Below are 15,478 nucleotides of genomic sequence, written 5' to 3' on the forward strand. Positions count from 1 at the left end.
AGCTCCCCTGGTGAGGTTGTAGTGGATGACGACACGACCTCGCAAAGAGGGGCCCAAGCTTCGGCCCTCAGAAGCTGCGGATTGCCGAGGGTCCCGCCGACCAGACCCTCAGCTCGGTGAGGCTTCGGTGACCGGTGGGTACGGGGACACTAGGTTCGGAGTCTGGGCAGGCGTACTCTGCCCCACCACGAGCTGCCCCGCGGTCGGAGGGGTTTCGAATTGGATGCCTTTTCTCTCCCACCCCGCCATTGCATCCGATCACGCAAGTTGCATTTTTTTTCTGTGAAGTTCATCAGTCCGATATCAGACGAAGTACAACCAGAATTATTGACAATGGCATCATCCAAGCAAGTTTTCATCGCCATCATTGGTAGGGAACGCCCTGAAGCCCCTCCCTCCAAGTCCTCCCAGGTTTATTATGTTGCGAATGTGTGTTGACCACTTGGCGGGGTACAGGTGCTGGCGGAGTTGGAAAGAGCTTCCTCTCCCAGCTTGAGGTGCTGTCCACTCGACGACCCTCCCCGAAGATTAACTTGGTGTACATCTCGACGAGCAAGAAGGCGTTGTACGATGCCAACTACTCTCCCATCCCCATCGGTGGCGCTATTGAGAAGCTATCGACGGCGTCGCACGCCCCTCCTGCTCTCACCCAGCTTGCCGAGTACCTTGCCGCCGCCCCTGCCAAGGTCGTCCTGGTCGACAACACCAGCTCTCAAGACGTCGCCGACGCCTACCCCGTCTTCCTCAGCCGCGGTATCAGCGTGGTGACACCCAATAAGAAGGCCTTCTCTGGCTCATACAAGCTGTGGCAAGACATCTTCGCCGCTGCGTCGGCCTCCGGCGCCAAGGTTTACCACGAGTCTTCCGTCGGCGCAGGCTTGCCCGTCATCGCCACACTCAAGGACCTCGTCGAGACGGGCGACCGTGTCACCAAGATCGAGGGTGTTTTCAGCGGCACCATGTCGTTCCTCTTCAACTCGTTTGCTCCGACTTCGGGCTCCGGCGGCAAGTGGTCCGCCGAGGTGGCCAAGGCGAAGGAACTGGGCTATACGGAGCCCGACCCCAGAGACGACCTCAACGGCCTCGACGTGGCCCGGAAGCTCACCATCCTTGCAAGATTGGCGGGACTGCCGGTCGAGTCCCCAACATCGTTCCCTGTCCAGAGCTTGATCCCCAAAGAGCTCGAGTCTTGTTCAAGCGGGGACGAGTTCCTGCAAAAGCTGCCCGAGTTTGACAGCCAGATGGAGGAGACAAAGGCGGCGGCAGAGAAACAGGGCAAAGTAGTCCGCTTTGTCGGCAGCATCGACGTCGCCAGCAAACAGGTCAAGGTTGGCCTGGAGCAGTTCGACGCATCTCACCCGATTGCAGCCCTCAAGGGTAGCGATAACATCATCAGCTTCTACACTGAGCGGTATGGCAGCAACCCGCTCATCATCCAGGGTGCGGGAGCTGGCGGCGACGTTACGGCCATGGGTGTGACGGGTGACTTGATCAAGGTGTTGGGCCAGATTGCTTGAAGCTCTAAATTAGCATTTTTGGGACGAATCCAAATGCCTCCCCTGACGCCCAAATGATTATCCTGGAAATTTCGTAAACAGAATGTGATTTTTGTCCTCAACAGCAATCTTTTCAAAATCCCTCGGCTCCCGTTGCAGGTCAACGTCATCTAGCCCATCCACAAATCCAACTCAACCACGATGACCGGGTAGCCGGGGCTGGGGTAGCTGCATGTGCATGTGCAGCAGCACAATCCTTCTCGAACGACACGTCGGAGTCCGATGACGTGGGACGATTGCTGATGGCGGCTAGGTGGCCAACGGTCAAGCTGAAGTCCCCTTCTTGCTCTCCAAAGAAACTACAACAGTCGGTGAGCCATGAGCGAGTGGTGTGTTAAGGATATGCGCCTTACCTTCGCATCATAAAGCTGATTCTCTTGATACTGGATACATCCAAGGGCTTGGTATCGGGCTTGGGCTTGCCCCTGTAGGTGGGCTTCAAGTCATCCCACATGATTTTCACCTCTCCGCCAGCCTCGGAGACGAAATCATACTCCCAGCTAATGGTGCTCTGGTCACGGCCATCCTCTCTCGGCGGGAGGATCTCGTCCTTGATGGTCAGTGTGTACTTCTTGGCGTCGCACTTCAAGACCTTAACGATGAGCCCGTCATACTGGCTCAAGTCCAGGTGAAGCGTGCCGAGAGTCCTCTGAGACGCAAAGCCAGCTCCTCCCAAGGCGGTGATATCCAGGTTGCCAAAAAATTCGGCTCTTTCCGGAGACTCGCAATGCAAGTGAGACTGACTCTTGCCGCCGCGGACTCGGTCGTCGGAATCGGTCCATAAACTTGAGTCCCAGGGGCTGTGGGCGATGGTTAACCGCGTGTTCACCTGGCAGAAGGGGCAGGGGCGTGGGGGTTTGGAGGCATCGTTCGTGTCACACACGTGACTGGGCACACTAACCTATCACCTCCGTAGATATAGAGCAGTTTCCAGTCCGGTGCCATGGCGGGCGTCTTTGCAGAATAGACGCTGTCTCGGCGGTTGTTGGCCAGCGATTTGAAATAGAATTGAGGGGGCGCGTGGATGCGATGTGTCTGCCGTTTCGACGGGTGTGGCTATCCGGTAAGGCTGCGTTGTGGGCGGCCGACTGCAGACAAGAGCGTTCAAAGTGCGCGAAGGATTACAATGACTTCATTTAGGATTGCAGGTGATTGAGATTGAAAGAAAGACACCGAGTGGATCCCGACAGGATGGCTGGGTGCAGGTGGAGGGAAGTGATGCTTTGTTAGCCTAGTAAGGCAAGTGGAAGTAAAATGTACATGTACTGTACCGACCGACGACTTCTTTGTGGAACGGCATCTGCCGCCCGCCTTGGTCCACGCTTCTAGTGGGGCGGGTTAAGTAAACAGTGGGACTCTCCGGTCGTCGAAGTGGCCTGGTTACCTAATCTCCGTCCTCGAGCTGCGGTGGCTGAGCAAAAGTAGTGATGGCTGTGTTTCAATCCTTCGCTGCGGAGAGTGTGAATCTCTCAACTTCTCGTTTGCAAATCTGGGAATCTAATCTTAGGGGGCAAAAGAGAGCATATACGGTTTAGTGGGCGGGCTTACGCGCCGATCTATCTGTGCTATTGTGTTGGAGACGGGCTTAAAATCCTGAGTCGTTGAGGCAATGCAAATAGAACCGACAGGCTTAAGTCGTTCCTTAACGAAGAAAACCTGTGGGTACCCTGTGTACATCATCTATCAGGATGGGAGGATACGGCAGATTGACTTTGAATGACCATTCAAGTTTCCAGACATGCCATTACGGGTTAGAGTTCCCAGGACACCAGAAATTTCCGAGCACACAACGAGGTTGATGAAGTGAATGTGTTGGTTGAGTGCGAGACGATGTCCAAGTGTGAAGGCGGGGGGTGGGCTAACGAATCAAACGCCATCCGCATGTCTTAGTATGTTGGCCTATGTCCCACGACAGCAAACACGACACAATGAGGGCACGAAGACGTGACAGACATTCAACATCTGGCGTCTATGAATAATTAACATGACGAATACGGGATAGCTGACGCCTCCTTAGCGCCTTGACTGGGGAGTTCCGTCGGTGCGGTACGAAACGGTTTGGGTCGGAGCGGCGTGGACGGTGCCTTAAGGCAAGGTTGAAGTGGGATGAAAACCACAAAAGGACATTTTAGCCTTCCAGCGATATTTGTGGGTTGAAACTCGTGCTGCCTTGCTCACGCTGGACCTTTGGATCAGACACGAGGTCACCAAATGTCGTCCCGCTAAGTTTACCCGTCTCTTACGCCCATGGAGAACGATAAAGGAACTGTGAAGGTCGGTTTGGCGTGGGGACGGGTTAAGGGGACGGGCGTCTTCCTGGGCCGTTGTCTGTGCCCGCTGGTGCCGGATCGGCTCCGGGGTTTGGCCAAGACGATGAAGGTAGCTTTTGAAAGTTTCCACCAGCCAATTCAAGCAAATATTGTTAAAGCTGCCCTGGCCATGCTTGCATCGTTCAAACGAGAAGCTTTTTGGTTCGAGTTGATATCGGACGGGACGATAACGTGACAGGCAGGTAGGGTTGGGACGAATCGAAGTACTGTGTGAGGTGGATGGGCTGGGCCCAGCCTATTCAGATACTCATGTAGATCACTCATCGGGTGGGTTCCTTGGCCCGGTGTGATTGATTCTGAACTTTGCACCAATCAATAGGACCTGGATTAATTACTGTGATGGTGCTGGAAATGTGACGTTAAGTACCGCCGCTCATCTTCCGACTCCGATTCCGACTCCGTGCTTTGTTGCAACAGACAACAGAAAGCCGTCTCTTTTCCTGCGTTGCATCCTGTGCTTCCTCGGGCAATGCAAGCCGCCGGGGCCAGAAAGAGCCACTCTCGGTAGTATGCCTGCGTTCTTGGGCTGGAGAATGGTAGTCTCGGCTCCATTACGGTCCAGATCTCCTAATGCCGTGTTTGAGCATCCCTGTACTTCAGCAGGACAGTAAAGAGATCGTAGTCACATCACAAGATAATGCCGAGAGTAAAACATCCCACTAGGCTTTGGGACTGTTATTTGTTATTTGCGGAAACCTAGCTGCTCCGCCTTGCCTCATCTCATGGGACATGAGGGTTTCGGACGAAGTGTTGAAAGCTTGGGTTTGAATATTGCACCTGCTCTGGAATTACCAAGGTGACGGACGGCAGAGAACACAGCACCTCACCCCCGGGCTTAACTCCGAGGGGCGGGCACACGCCCCGGCCCCCCTCCTCATGGTGCTACCGTTCTCGACCCTCGTCAACTCCTCTCCTTCCCTTGTTTGGTCCTTATCCACCGTCCTGCCACCTCCGTGGACTTTCAGGCGATTTGCTCAACCCAACCTCAACAACCCCCGGTACACCTAGAACGCCTCAGAACCACAATCTCCAATCCGACACATCCGTTACAGCAATCCTACCCCATACTTCTTGGCCCGTCACCCCCGCCCCCCAAGTCTGGCGGCAAGCCTCTCCAATGTATGCGTCTCTCTGCGTTTATGTACAATGCTGTGGCACCCAAGATTCTCCTCGTTCACTGGATCAGTTAGTAATCACATCATGCACTTGCCGGCAACTCTGGTCCTTCCCCCCCTCCTTCTCATTCTCTCTGCGCTTGCTGGGAATACGAGACGCAACTGGCAGCCGACCTGACACCTCCCTGTGTCACTCGAACAACCAGACTCGCAGGGCCCGACTGACGGTGACGACCTAAGGAACTCTTGTGCAACCATGGCATCCTTCCCCAATCGAGCAACAGGCGCAGCCGAGGGTGTCAAGCGAACGACAAGTATCTGTGTTCCCAACCATTCCCATCCTCGAGCCATCCCTGGGGCGTTGTTCCATGCCGCGCCATGCCATGATGTTATGCCCTGCAGATGCAAGTCGCGGCCCAGGCGCATAGTAGCGAGGTCCTCTCGACGCCCGGCTTTGCCCGCCACCTGCACTGAACTGAACCGCAATCAACTGAACTCGCCTGGTTACATTCGATACAAACCGCCCCTGCCCTGCCTCGTCCTGCCTGGTACGGTTTATACGTATTGCCTTGTCTGGCGCTGCCTGGGGGGCGAGACGCTGTGCTGGCTATTTCATGGATGATGCTCCTAAATCCGCACCTTCCCCTCCTTTTCTGGTCCGGGGTGGGAGCAACATGGGCAATCCCCAAGTTTAAGTCCTTCTTCCCCAAGACTTGCTGGCCCTGCGAGTCCAACCCCCCTCCGCGCGCGCGCGACCCGGCACCCGACCGAAGACCCCTAGCCAGGCATGATAACGACGTCAAACTCGACCGTACCACGGGCGAACCCATCCACCCGTCGGGTTATACAGGGCACATGCAAAAACGCATGCACAAACTCTCTCCGGCCATCGTTCTGGTGTCGGTAACTGGGTACGTGAGCCATCTCGCCTTATTGTGCTGCAGTCGGGTCCCTTTTACCCCATGATTGTCATTCATCCTTCCTACGTCCCCCCCCCCCCCCCCCCCCCCGGGGCAGTAATCCCGATCCCTGTCGGACAATCCCTTGCGGTGCAAAGTCGTTGGCGAATGTGTTACTGCAACAACGTCTCATACTGATATGCGTTTGCTATGCCCTATCTTTTCTGCTCCCCGTGACCTTGAATCCTGCCTGTACGTGATGTCATCAACTCACATCACAGAGAGTCTGAGGCATCACGCCGAGACATTTCCGATCCTGTCCAGTGCCGTACACCAGTCCAGCGGGTAACGGCCTGGAGGATGTAGTTTGTTGCCCACGTAGCCATCAAGGACGCGGTACTAGTTAGCTTTTGCCACGCTCATGCCCGTCCCTGCCCTGCCCTGGTTGATAGTGACTTGTACAATGTGTCCCAAGTACGGTGCCGTGTTTGGACTTAAGGCCCCTTTTATCTATTATTTCCTGTGCCAGGCTCGGACAGACTCACAGTTAACTCCGCATCCTCTAGGTAGCTCGCCATCTGTGGACGGGGTGGACTGGGAAATGTCACCCTGTCGATGAGAAGCCTTATCATTCACGCCCTTCCAGTGCCTTTCTCGTTAGACCACCTTGAGGTCAGAAATGTTATATTTTGTTTCACGCCGGATGTATGGGTAGGAGGCTGTCGCATGTGCGTAAAATGGAACCGTGGAGTTTCCCTAGATTTGTGTGGTCTACATTGAGTTTGTAACAATTTCGTCTTTTGATTTTGACTGCCGTGTCCAACCTCGTAACAAAACTGTCCCCAATGGATCAGCCCGCCCAAAGTGAAACGCCGTCACCTATTCCCATTCATATCTCCGTAGGTCGAGCGCTTCGACCGGTTCATGCGACCCAGATGCCCCGAACTCCTGGCCTTAGCCACCCTTTATGTGAACAAATAAGATAACCACAATAGTAGTCGTAAAAAATTGCTAAGCTACTCCAGACAAGGTTGCCGCGTGATCCCTTCTTCTCCCTTATTGCTGGATCATGCCAGGAGACCCCGGCATTGAAAGCGGTGTTGTGGGATACTCGTACCCAGCGTCGGAACAGTTGGCCGAGTGGTCGAACGAGTGTGAGAGCGGAGGTGTCTGCTCATCAACCCATCAGCATCATGGATCGCGGGGAGGTAGTTGTCGCATATAACTCACATGAGGGTTCGACGGGTCGTAGGAGCCAGGCGCATTCATGTCGATGCTAGGCATGTAACCGTAGTTCATGTAAGGGGAGAGACCATCATCGCTGGGATATGATTCGCGCTTGATGGCGTCGTTGAAGTGGTTCATAGGCGGCAACGTCACCGGCATCGTTGTTGCGAGGTACCCAGGGTACGCCTCGGCGGTCGTCATGGGGTACGGCTGTGTGGTGTATGAGGGGGCCAGAATCATTTCCTCGGGTGGGGGATACGTCGAGTAGGTGAGGAACGGGGGAGTGTTGGATCTCTCACGACCGTCGTCGTAGTGTTGTGCAAAGAAGATCTCGTCGTCATTGTTCATGGGTGGTGTAAACTGGCCCTGGTTCATAGTCTTGGTCGGCGCCGGGGTCTTTTGCGTCTTGCTCGCAGGCTTGCTCTTGGAGTTCTTTGATTGCGCGGGCTTCTCAGGAGTAGTAGAGCCATCTTGGCCGGCGCGTCTCTCAAGGTCCTCCAGGCGTCTCTTGAGCTTCTTGCCTGCATTTGCTATCAGTATTGACGTTTTACAGAACGGGACGATGAAAAATCGCGGGGGCTGTGACATACGGTAGTTGCGCTGGGCAATGCGGTTTTGAATCCTCCGGCGCTCAGCGAGGTCGGAGATCTTGGTCCAGTCTTCGTCGGGGTTGGCGGAGCTGCTAAAGGCGCTGCTAGTGCCGTGGCCCGAGTATGCTCGGGGAGCGGGAGCAGTAGCCGGGTAGGCATACTGATGTTGAGACATGGTGAACATGGACATTGGAGGCAACTTGTTGGGGTGTCGTTGGTCTTGGTGTAAGAGGATCCAAGATGCGTACGTAGATGGCCAGCAAGCTCAAGTCAAGCAAGATGCAAAAGGGCTAGCTTGGTAAACCGACACAAGTCGTGACTTGGGAAGAATCTAGAATGTTGATGGCCGAGTTGGTGGGATGAGGCAAGGCAGAGGAAGGGGAGAGGAAGCTATTAAATAAAGGGCCGCCCAAGGCTTCACTTGAGCTCAGCCCAAGAACGACCGGCTAGCTGGAGCAATGACATGGGAGCGACAGCAACAGACAGGGCTGGCGGAGTGAGAGTGCGAGAGGACAGGGGTGCCTGTCCTCGCAGGGCGTCGACTGAGGTTCCACATATCCAGAGCAGAGGCAGGCAGAGTGAAGGGTACAGGTACCGTGCCTGGGGGGGCAGTGTGGAAGGAGAGGGAGGGGCGTGGCTGTGAAGGGGTGTAAGTGTGATCAAGGTGTGTGTGTAGCTTCCAAGATGTTGCCTGGGATAGGGATACATAGGATGGTGGTGTGGGAAAAATGTCGTAGGGCAGAGGGAACCGCACCCGCAGACAAGACACGGGCATATGCTGGAAGGTACCCTGACTGAATGGAGGGTTGTGTGGGCGTGCAACTTTTGGGAACGGAACGGAGAGGGGAGAGGAACAAGCAGCGTCTCAGTGCTGTCTGTTCCGTTCAGTTCAGTCTTCACCACCGGGGCACGGGACGACAGGCTTGGGGTTAAGGTAGGCTACAGTAGGTAGTAGGCTAGCAGGAGGATGGGCTCACGCAGGATAAACTGGGCCGCAGCAGGAGATTGATGGGGGGGACCAAAACAGACGGCCAGGCTGCAGAGTCACAGAGTGTATACGGATAATGCAGCGCAGATTCAGGGAAATGGAGTATGTGGATGGGAGAGGGATGGGAGGGGGGACCAGCATCTGGTGGTGCAGGGGTCCGTCGGGGTCGAGGTCTGGAAAGAGGAAGATACGGTAAAGGTACGTACTCCTTCCCGGCCCAGCCTGGTGGGGTCGAGTGCGCGAAGGATGAAAGGTACGTACTTGGTGGACTTGGCCAGGTCGAGGGGACGTGGTGGAGAATGGGAGATGTGAATGCTGGGGGCCAGGGTCTGGCGCTCGGGTGTTTAAACAGCAGCAGCGACACCAAACGATAATGACTGTACGATGACTGGGCAATGACTGGACAGTTGGTACGAGAGGCACAGAAGGGTTTGGCGCAATGGGGAATCGGCTCTGTCCTTGATTCCTTTTTGTTTTGCTGTCTTATTTCCAGATTGCCAGAAGCATTATACCCAGAAATGGGGAAGGGTGACAAATGGACTGAGGGGAAGGGGGGAGACCGAGACACATCAGAATAGAATAGAATAGAATAGGACAGGACAGGACAAAATGCGACGCGGAGCGGTCCAGCAAAGCAATCCCATTGGGCCCTCGACTGCCACTTGGAGCTAAATTTGCCCGCCCGCATTGGTTCTCTATATCAGTACATTGCCGGCCTGCCTTGCCTTTGCTACCGTGAAATGCCACCGCGACCGAAGCAACGCAGGCTAGAGAGATAGATACCTTGTTTTGGCATCGACCGCAACTGGTTGCAGCCTCATTTTCCTAATCAATGCAGCATTTGAATTTACGAAGCCGCCCATCGATGCTCAGGACGGCACATTTCAGTTAGTGGCATGCCTCCGATTGCTTATCATGCTGCGGGCGGCCCGAGGCTGGTTGAGTGTTGTTCGGCCTCCATGTCAGTCAGCATAGACTCTTTGCGGGCAGTCCGACTCATCCGGGGATGGATTTCGAATCAACGTATGATTTCAACATGTTTGTGTCTTGCTTTGTCAGGCTTTCCTGATATACCATGCGCAGGACAAGGACTTGGTCGAGACAAAAGTTCTGGGAGAGCAACACGACTCCAGCACTGCAACGCACCAATACGTACCTTGACCGAAGAATAGGTACATCCCCTGTCGCTTTCTGTGTTACACAAGAGGGAACGGGAATAAGGCAGGAGCGGGGACGAACATGGCCACCCAATTGGCTTGCAGCGAGGGGAGGGTGTCATGGTTCTCGAGACAAGACGGATAGGCCAGGTACGTACCATTCCTCAGAAAGGAACGTGGGCGTACCGGCTCTGGTCTGCTTCTTGTGGCCGCCGTTTCGCCATAGGGCTGTCCACGGATTCTCCGTCTCCCCCTCACCCTCCCCTCACGCTCCTCTTCATGCCCATTTGTGCCGTACAGTCCCGAGCAGGATTTGCCAGCGCGCAGCTAACCCAGTCGATTCGCGCTAATTACCTTTGCTACCCATGGCGCAGGAGGGATAAACGGCAAAAGAACCACACTCCAGCAGCTCTCATCCCGGGTCACGTCAAGCAGAAGCCCTAGGCGTTGAACATGTGCTGTGCGTTATACCAAGAGCCGCTCCAATTCTCGACCCCACCCGACATGAGTAGCATTTTCCTATTTGGGGGCCGCCACCCAGACCCAAGTTTTGGCCTTGCCTGGCATCCCACAAGGTTTGTAGGGCGGCCGATCCCTCCTCCATCCGCGTCGCCTCGACCTGTTCCTACTGGGGAGCTGGGGAGCCGATAGCACATCGCGCCAAGTTACATGATAACCCAGAGCACTGCTCCCCAAGCTACCTAGCTCGGCCCTCGTGACGGGCCTAGCTTCCCCCAACTTTACTCGCTGTGAGCCAAGACACTTTGTGTTAACCAGCACGGCACTTTGGCGACGCTTACACTATCTGTCCCTCCCAAGAGGGAGTCTGATTGCCCATCTAACTTGACATCATGTCTTGGTGCTAGGCTTGCTATCAAGGCCTTTGGCGTGCCCCGATGTCTCATCTTTCCGTCCGGGCTATGCGGTAGACTAGTAACGAGGACGACATCAATCATCATAGGATCCTGGCACCAAAAGGAGCGTTTCGTCGCTCAGGTCACAGCAAAAGTTCCCATGGCTTGGCCAGCCATCCATGAACAGGGCGCTTGGTTGAGTCGGGCGGCCAATGCGCCGGCACCACACAGCAAAGGAGCGGTGCGAGTACCACGGTACTGAAGAATTTCCCGTCTTCTTATGATTGGGGCGTATGATTTGATGACAGTGACGCTCTTTGAGGTGTGTCTTGCAGGGCTGGCACGGCGACGTGGTTCCGATACCCAGCGACAGTCAATTTCAATGAGCTGGGCTCTCCCCACGTCAACAGCCCCCCCGGACGGCGGCCGAATCCTATCCTCGGAGCGTGGAAGTGCTCTCCGACCCCAACTGCAGATTACATTCTACCTTTGGCAGATTGGCTGCCCTCGGGGGGCGCGCGGGCGTAGAATGAGTTCAAAGGGGTAGGAAGGAAGCACGGGCAATATAGTTGACATTGACGGCATTTCAAATGAATTGATCGTCGGTGATGGACTTTGCACGCCCGTACTGCAGTAGCGGAGGCGCGAAGGCGCGAATGCAGATCCCATTCGCCGTACTGTTCCCGTCCACATAGCTTCTCCTGTTACGCTTGGACGGTTTGTAATCGGAATTGGCATCCAGTGTCAAATCGGCGAAGGGACTGACTGGGGAAAGCGCAATCTAAAAGGCTAGACAACAGCGCCACGACCAAACATTGCCCCTCCCTGTCTTCCGTGGACAGCAACGGCAACGTTAATGATGAGCGACAGGACAAGGCTTAGACCACAAACTTTACAGGCTCTAGTGCCAGGTAGGGCTTCACAGCAGTGAATCCCGAATATTGACCAATCCGCAGCAGGCGTTCGCAGACCTGATCGGACATTCCCATCGCGCGATCAAGCGGGGATCCATAGTTATCCCATTCGTACGACGGCCCCCCGAACTTGGATCGTGCTCTCGGGGACATGGCTCACATTGTTTACACTACGTTATCCTCGTCCTAGCCGGAGCGATCCGCCTACGACGGGATGCGGCGGCGGATGATTAGCAAGGACTGAGGCTATCGCCCCGTGAGCATCTCGAATAAACCCATCGTCCAACCAAGTCGAAACCTTCTCAACAGTCTGTACGCAGCAGTTGCAAAGCCATACAGGACAGACAGTGCAAAGCTTGAACACAATAGGCATCCGTGGCCAGCCGGCAGTCTGGGCGGGACAAAGTGGACCAGCGGGGCATGGGACGGGACGGCGCTAGTCCCGAACCGGAGTTTCGTAAGTCCAACCAATCCCGTGTCGTAGGAGCCGTCCATGTCGTCCCCAGGCCGAGGCCAAGCTTTTTTTCCACTGCGTGTTCCACGCCCTGCACTTTACACTACTCTAATATCCACTAATGGGCACAGGGCACTATTATGGGCAGTGGGGATCACTACGGGTGCAGGGAGCCTGGAGCACAGGGCATGTGGGGGTGAGTGTCTGTGGTTTCGGCGCAGAGTCTTTCGGATCCAGCCATCTTGGGGTGGCTAAGGCGTGACTTGGATTGGAGACACTGAACTCGTCTACCAACCACAAGACTGAAAATACGATTGCCTGGAGTGAGGTGGGGGGGAGGGTCTCATGTCCATGGCTGGGGTTCGTCACTCAGAGGCACAGAGTACACTACATAGCCATACGACGACTCCATACCATGAAGACGGATTTCTCATGACCCCTCGAGTGTTGAGAAGACATGCTAGTGACTCCGTGTATCCCCTGCCGAGACGTCTGTACTAAAGCGGTAAAAAGGAATCAAGTTAAGTCTTCCAGGCCAATGGCTGGGAAGAAGCCATTCCGACTACCAAGCCACAGGGCGAGGTGCGCCGGACCCGCCAAGCCATTTTAGTTCATCCCGCTCCTGAGAAATACCCAGGGTATCGCACAGATCATTTCGATCACCAAGCCAAGCTACTCTGACAGAACGTCATGCCGATTGACGTCTGTGAATACGTGCCGCATAACGACGGGCGCTGTTTGTTTGATTTGTAGTTTGCATTTTCGTCCGATGTTGCAGACGGTCATATGGGTAGCAAGGCAGCTGGAGACGTGTTTACTTACGTGTCCGACTTTTTGTTGCTCGTAGCAAGGAGCGTCAAGTCGGGAAGAGCGGCAATAACACGGCCGGCTTGACGATTTCTCTGTCCCCATGTCCTCGCCCCTCATAATCAACGTACTCGATGAAGCCAGAGGGGAATGGTAAGATTGCATTCGCTCACAGGTGCCAGAGATGTCGGTGACGCCCGCACACATCCCTACCCAGGCCTGGCCAGCCCGTTTCGACGTGGTAGGTGGAGCGCGGTTCAGGGACACACCCCATCATCATAATCTCATCGCCTTCATTCCCCGGTATCGTGAGCTCCTTCGGAGCGGAACTAGTTGCCCAAGCGCGAGGCAGGTTAAGAGAGAAGATGGGGTGGGGTTCCAAGGGGGGCAATGTCAATGCGTTGGCCGACAACCGCCGGTGGCTGCACACAAGAATCAAAAATTCGATCCTTTCCAAGGGTCCTTGCCGTCTCCGTTCCCTGCCCTGCCCTACCACCCAGACAGGGTTCCCTCCATGTTAATGCAACCTGCGCTCTGCTTCATTTGGGTGCTCGTTCTCGGCCCCCAATGACGGAGCTTCCCACGTGCTTTGTAAGATGTCTATTTTTGCCAGGTCGATTAGCAAGACGCTGCCTGCCGCGCTATTCGTCCGTTTGTCCGTTACACACCAGTTACGACGGTCCTCCTCCGCATCTTCCTCCGTCCGCCTGAACCGTGGGAGGGCAGAATCCACCATGTCGGTGCATCTCGACGAAATGACCAGGGATCGACCTACCGACGCATCTCAACACGGAGCAATATTTCAAATATTCAGAACCCTTTTTGCTTCATTTGCTGTGTGTGGCAACCCTTCGACGAGCTCCGGCGACGCCCGCAACCGCCCCTGTCAAGCCGGACAGCTGGCTCCATCGCAACCCCCAAGCTTCTGATCTTCATCGTGACCTGGGCACTTTGGACGTGGCGGCGAGTGAGACCTTGGGCTTGAAGCCAACCGCAGCGCGCAGGTGGCTCAAAGCCCCAACAGGGCTGCATATGCTGTCCGTTGATGGATGCCGTTCTTGGCTAATGGAGGCAATCCTTCTACTGTGTTTCCACATACACACGCCCCATCCCTAGGCGCATCAAGAACATCCGGAATCCGCTGCCACCATACAGTATAAACCTCCGTCTCGGCCACTCAGCGATCCGCCCTTGCGAGACGCCTCTCCGATGACAGATTCTGCGTACTCTTCATTGGCTGGCTTGCTGACAACAAGGCCCGGGTTGGCGGGTAAAGATGTGTGACGAGTGACAAGAAGCGCGGCAGACAAAGTTGATAACACAGCTGTTCGATGCCGCCTGCTTTGCATTTTCATGCCCATAATGGCAGCTATCTATACAACGGTGTCTGTCCTCCAAGTGATCTAGGATGCTATTGAATTCACCTCTTGTCTACGTCATCTTATCATCTATAGTACTAACACATCACACTCTATATTGTTATGAACCCAGGGGCTCTAGGACGATACAGGGATACCACCACCCCGCTGGGCTGGTAGACAGAAATGTCAACCAGGAGGCGGGCGCGTCGTCGTCTGTTTGCAACAGCCACCATCTGCAGCAGTCAGCCCGCCCGTAGATTCGGACAGCCCGGGCAAAGATTCCATGCATGCAGTGACGATGCGTTGGCTTTGCTAAGAGCTGCCGACATTGGGCCGCAATGTGCCGACAAACGAACGCAGTCTAGCGAGATGTAAGCTAGTAGATGGCGCAGCATTGCCGACTATCAAGATATCCAACCTCCTCCATGTTGCGTGATACTGCAATGAATCCCTCAGACTGAGCAGAAATTCCCGTCTCAGATGCCACTTACAATTCGGGGTGGAGGGAGGTTTTGTTTGGCAGCTCTGTTGAGTTCTGTATGGCAACAGTCGCCTAAATACCGATATGCCCTTTTCATGGGAAGAGGGAAAAGAAAAAGAAGAAGAAGAAGAAAACGGCTGTTATCTAGCTGTTATTGGCAGAGCTTCTTGGATGGCTGTAACCTCAGCCTCAGCCACGTATTGGGCAGGTGCCAGGCATCTAGAGATGTGGTACCTCCGAACGCCAGAAAAGGTTGGATCAAGAGACATCGTACTCTGCATCTCCTTACTGGACAGCCCTACGCCGCCGAGACTGGTCTCATTTCATGGGACAGATGCGCAGACGACTGCACGTTCTGCCAGGCCCCAGACACCACCCCGGCTTCTCGGGCTCGTAAGGGGGGTGCACCGGCCAGTGAGAATTGGACCGGGTTGCCAGCTTTCCCAGGCGTGCCCGGGCTGAGAAGGGGGGCTGCGCAGTCCTTCCAAACGGACATTGATCGACATGGGTGGGCTTGTTGGTTGCCAGGCATGTTTCACGAGACTAAGCCAAGGATCACCAACTGTGGGTTGGAAACCCAATGTTATGTATCTGTTAAAATTATTTATTTATTCCGACACCGTCTTTTAGGTTCTGACGCCGCACACACGCACACACGCAAAACCGTCAATTTGGACTGGCTAGCAAGCCGAGTCCTCTTTTGCCTCGCCTGAAGGGTGCGGAATCCACGACTGTAGCTACCCTG

The 15,478-nt window shown here is 55.0% G+C and overlaps 3 protein-coding genes across 3 annotated transcripts; 1 reads left to right on the top strand and 2 right to left on the bottom strand.

Moving 5' to 3' along the window:
• Positions 1-333: 333 nt before the first annotated feature.
• EsH8_X_000266 (homoserine dehydrogenase-domain-containing protein) lies at positions 334-1,517 on the top strand (the record flags this gene model as incomplete). Its single annotated transcript, XM_083274354.1, has 2 exons — positions 334-370; positions 457-1,517. The coding sequence occupies 2 exons, from the start codon at positions 334-336 to the stop codon at positions 1,515-1,517; spliced, it is 1,098 nt and encodes a 365-aa protein (XP_083119746.1).
• Positions 1,518-1,662: 145 nt separating this feature from the next.
• On the bottom strand, positions 1,663-2,501 carry EsH8_X_000267 (complex I intermediate-associated protein 30-domain-containing protein; the record flags this gene model as incomplete). The annotated part of the gene is made up of 3 exons (XM_083274355.1): positions 1,663-1,855; positions 1,910-2,356; positions 2,458-2,501. 3 exons carry the CDS (start codon positions 2,499-2,501, stop codon positions 1,663-1,665), a joined length of 684 nt encoding a protein of 227 aa, XP_083119747.1.
• Positions 2,502-6,956: 4,455 nt separating this feature from the next.
• On the bottom strand, positions 6,957-7,892 carry EsH8_X_000268 (bZIP transcription factor; the record flags this gene model as incomplete). Its single annotated transcript, XM_083274356.1, has 3 exons — positions 6,957-7,070; positions 7,131-7,648; positions 7,718-7,892. 3 exons carry the CDS (start codon positions 7,890-7,892, stop codon positions 6,957-6,959), a joined length of 807 nt encoding a protein of 268 aa, XP_083119748.1.
• Between the last annotated feature and the right edge of the window lie 7,586 nt (positions 7,893-15,478).

This window comes from Colletotrichum jinshuiense, chromosome 10, assembly GCF_051148585.1.
Source record: "Colletotrichum jinshuiense chromosome 10, complete sequence".
Lineage (NCBI taxonomy): Eukaryota > Fungi > Ascomycota > Sordariomycetes > Glomerellales > Glomerellaceae > Colletotrichum > Colletotrichum jinshuiense.